We start from the raw sequence: 4,695 nt of genomic DNA, 5'->3' as shown, positions 1-4,695 counted from the left end.
GCTTAAATTCTAGGTTTTTTTTTTTTTTTTTTTAACCACATAGGTTATCTTCCAACTTGCGTATCACCATAGGGACTAATAATCCAATTAGGCCTTTAATTAAAGCTCGTAAAAAATAAAGCTATTGCTTGACATTTTTTTTCTAGCCAAATGTTACACTTAGGATTGAAGAGCTTTTAAAATGATTGAAATAAGCACTTTTGGTGAAAGTATTTTTGAGTTTCAAAAGCACTTGAAGTGAATTTTGGAAGAAGCACCTATTATTGCTTCTTCGAGGACTTAAGTGTTTTTCTAAGATTCACTAATATTTTTACTAGTTTTCAGTCATTTTAAAGCCACTTTCAAACACACTCAAAAACAACTTTAGGTCCAAATTCTAAATTTTGGAAAGCTTAAATATTCGGCTCCAAAAGTCAGACCTCATTGCATTTGGGTTTTCCTGTTGTTTAATGAATTGGCATGGGAAACAAATGTATGTGTTGTTAACTCTTTCTACAAGAGCTTCCAGCTATAAGCATGAACTAGATAGAGAGCTCCAAAGGCTATTCAAGGACAAATTAAACGCCTAAATTATGAAGAAACCAATGCTTGAAAAACAAGCAGAAGTTCAGTTACCCCACATGATGAAAGCAGAATTGGCACTAGGATTTTCAAAATACATCCTTTTACATCACAAGTAGGGGTTGGCACAAGTAGTTGCATTACCGGTCAACAGCTTCCTGCTGTATACATTATTCAAACTTGTTGTTTATTCAAAAAATGTATATGAAAAAAAGGGATGATATTCTTAAATCTGTATTTGTTTGTCCTAATCTACCTATCTTAAGATTCCGAAATTCTTCTGTCCGTCATGTTCTTCTTTATTCTTTTCTTGGACTTTTTCTTCTTTTCTAAGAATAAAATGCCAAAACACACAACCACATCTGAGAGCGATACTAACAATATCGGTGGTGGTGATGAATATTTAGGCATTGCATGTGATGTGCTAACTGCGCGTCAATATGTCCATTCTTGAGGCAGACCGATCTCCTTAGTGTTCATGTCCGGTACCGTCCGCGGGTGACGTGTATTAGTTGAATGCGTGTTTGCCCTACCACCCTTCAAAGCATCTTTAACAAGAAAAAAAAAAAAAAAAAAGAAGAAAAAAAGTTAAGAGAGTAAGCCCAAAATCCATGACCAAACTTAACATATATACTATATCCTAACGTTTGGTGCATGTTTATTTGAGATATTTTACATGCATCGTTATTTATTAAATTATCAATCTGAATCTTTTTTTTTAATAATATTTTGTTTAATCAACGATTTAAATTGACAAAATAACATACTGTGCAAACTTTTATTCGTGTAAAAATCTTTTTCAAGCAAAGAGTAATACGAATAGATCTGTGTTGACATATGTACCATTTTGTGTAGAGGTACCATAAGCATTAGGTCGAAGTAGGTCACCAACTCTGTCAAAGTGAACTTTCAAGGCTTGCACGACCTTTGCGGGTATAAGAACCGGGGGACATCCTATACGTTGACAATAAAAAGAGCCGAAATGTTAGTTTAGAAAGCTTGTGACGGTATTTGGTTCTTCCAATATATCAAACAGTTTAATTCATAACCTTACCATGATAATTTGATAATATAACATGTTACAGTATGAGAAGAATCAATTCAATATAAATATAAAGAATACTTGTTAATTTTTTGAGTGTTCTAATTGATAAGGAGAAGTTGCCGGATTAATTGTTTTCTTTATCTCTTAAGCTTACTTAAGAAATTAACAATACACCAAAGGAAAGGGATCCTCTCCGGATCCCTTCCATCTAATCCTCTTCATCAAACAATTCAGATCCTTGAAATTTGATCTAACGGTTAAAAACACGGGCTCACTTTAAAAGTTATAATAACTTTAGCCGTTGTATCAAATTTTAAGAGTCTAAATTGTTTGATGAGGATGATTAGGTGGAAGGGATCCAGATGATCCCTTTCCTAAACCAAAAAGAGAGTTTGCCAAAAGACCAAACCCCAATCAATTAGTGGACTTTGACCACACAAAAAAAACACCAATGAGTGGACCATATAAAGATTCCCTTTCACACCAGTAACTAGCTAACAACAATTTTGGCCACTACCCAACTTTAGATTGGGAGCTAAAAAGGAATCTTCAGAATAAATAACCAGACATCCTAATTTGAGATCGGGGACTAAAAGGAATATTTAGAACACAGAAACCCCGCACTCAATTTGTGATGTTATTTTGCTTTATTAATAAGTGAAATATTTGAAGTTTGATTTTTGTAGTTGTTGAGTTCAGTACATATATGAAAAAAAATATTACATACTAGTGAAAACTCAAATATAGTTGTATTTACGAAAGAGGAAAAGAAAAACCTCTTCACAATTTGAGACTAGGGATCAAAAAGAATCTTTAATTAATTTATAATAAGGACGCCTTTTCTAGATCCAAAGTCAAACACCAAAAGATGCAACACACATAAGCAATCCGAATATTATGAATAATATTTCTTGTAAATGGGATAGGTGATATTCCACTTCCAACCCAACCACTCCAACGACTAGGAAACCACAAAAGTTGCTCCCATCACGCTTAAAACCCTAACACTCGAATGCGACACCAAATTGAGAAATTAAAGATTTAACTTATTATATGTATACCTCTTTTCTTGGGTGACTGTGAAGTGCTACCAATAACACAAGGCAAAAATACTCCTGTCCCAGAAGATGACCCAATTTTCGAACACGACCCGCCAAGGAAAACAGCCCTCATACCCGGTCCTGCTTGCTGGTTCAACCATGGGTTTGAACCAGGCAATCCAAATTGTGTTGGAGACTTTGACCTTCCTCCATTAATAGACCCAATACAAGATCCTCCTTTATTCAAGTGCTGATAATTATTAGGCTCAAATTGCTCATGGCAAATCTTGGCTTGTCTCCCTCCGTTTGCTGATGATCCTTGTTTCTTTGAAATGTCCTCTTGCTTTACCTTATAATAAGCCTCAAGTTTCTGTCAAAAGTATGACATATATGAGTCAGATAAATATATGTATTTGGAAGTGGAAAATAAATACTTTGTTACTACTAAATCAGTAAAATATCAACGATAATGGCTCGTGTACAATTCATCGGCACTCGTTACCAGCTAATCATTCTAGAAACTTAATAAACACAATAACAAGTGCATCATACATCTAACTTAGATGGGTACCAGTCAATCACTCGAGAAACTTATTAACAGTAATAAAAACTACCAAAAAATTAGAATTCAGTTCTTACCTGAAAATCTTGGCTTTGACCGCAAGATAGATCTTGCTTTGAGAAAAATCCAACCCCTGGGTCTACTTTTGTACTTGGGTCTATTCGCCGATGATGATTTAACCCTTCGTTGGTTGTTCTTGTATCTAACTTGTCCAACTTTCTCAAAACGTCGGCGTAGGTACAGCTGTTCCTAACTTTGCCTTTGCCTGGTGTTTCTGGTGGCGTTGGTTCAAGAGATGACCCTTCTGAGCTGCCATGGCTAGACCCCAACGGTGACCACACTGAATACTGTGGCCAACCAACGGAACCCAAAAACTGAAAAAGAAGAAAACTCATTAATTAACCACATAATATTATCAACAATTAGTAGACATTTGCTGCATCCAAGCTTGAATTCCCCCTCTACGCTTGTGCATATATATACATATATAAGTATTAATTTTTAATCATGGGTTTACCTCTTGGTTTTTCTGAGAGCTAGTAGTATTGGTTTTCTCGTGATCATCTTGAAGCATGTAGTGAGTCATCTGGCGTGTCAACTCGGCAATGTAATCGTCGTCCTCAACAGTAGTAGTCTCTGTCGACTGATCAGATGAAACAAGTTCAGAATCCTCAAGTGCTGAAGATGAAGAAGGAGAACTCAAATCTGATGACCTAATAAACCCTTTGTAATTATAGTTAGCAGCTGTTTCACAAATATCCCAGACCTTGGCATCTGGTTTGGAGCACACAAAATCCATCATGTTAATTATGTACTAATCAACTTTTGTTTTAACTAACTAGCAGTAATGCTAATTAACTTGAACAAAAGATGATGGAGGAGAAGAACTGATCAGGTGGGTTTTATTGGAGAAGAAAGAACAAAGATCAAGGTAATTATATGATCAAAGAGCAGCTCGAGAAAGATGGAGTAGGGGTCAAATTGTTTGCAAGGTGTTTTTAAAAGGAGTTTGGGTGGGACCCAGAAGCTTAGTAAGTGGGTCCAGTGTCATACAGTAGCTGGATGACTTGTTTGGTGTGTTGGTGTTGAAATTTAGAAGGGTTAGGGCTCGGTAGTTGGACCGTTTGCCCAGCTGTGCTATGTACGCTCCTTCCATTCGATGGATATATTTTGCGGTGCCCTATATCTATATCCACCGAACCCACCGTAAACCTAATCTCATTGTACTGTTCATTAAGCTTATCGAAAAAACAAAAACAATTAATTTTTTAAGCAGAGCAGTGTGCTTCACTCTCTCAAGATAGATAGGCACCATAAATACTAATTAATCAAGAACGCATAAAGCCTTTTAAATAGTTTTGAGTTTAAAACATAGGATGCATTTTTCGTATTTTTCTCGATGTAGTTTAAATAAATAAGCGAGAATGCTGCTGAAAATCACATAATGGTTCTTGTTACAAAATTTTCACACCTATACTTATTGCACA

General features: G+C 35.6%; 1 protein-coding gene across 1 annotated transcript; it reads right to left on the bottom strand.

The window, feature by feature from the left end:
* Positions 1 to 412: 412 nt before the first annotated feature.
* LOC137743800 (uncharacterized) lies at positions 413 to 4,160 on the bottom strand. Its single transcript, XM_068483738.1, has 5 exons — positions 3,726 to 4,160; positions 3,286 to 3,582; positions 2,668 to 3,016; positions 1,405 to 1,515; positions 413 to 1,109 (listed from the first exon to the last, which is right to left on the bottom strand). The coding sequence occupies exons 1-5, from the start codon at positions 4,008 to 4,010 to the stop codon at positions 997 to 999; spliced, it is 1,155 nt and encodes a 384-aa protein (XP_068339839.1). The 5' UTR covers positions 4,011 to 4,160; the 3' UTR covers positions 413 to 996.
* Between the last annotated feature and the right edge of the window lie 535 nt (positions 4,161 to 4,695).

This window comes from Pyrus communis, chromosome 8 (assembly GCF_963583255.1).
Source record: "Pyrus communis chromosome 8, drPyrComm1.1, whole genome shotgun sequence".
Taxonomy (NCBI): domain Eukaryota; kingdom Viridiplantae; phylum Streptophyta; class Magnoliopsida; order Rosales; family Rosaceae; genus Pyrus; species Pyrus communis.
This window is presented reverse-complemented; position numbering and strand designations above follow the sequence as displayed.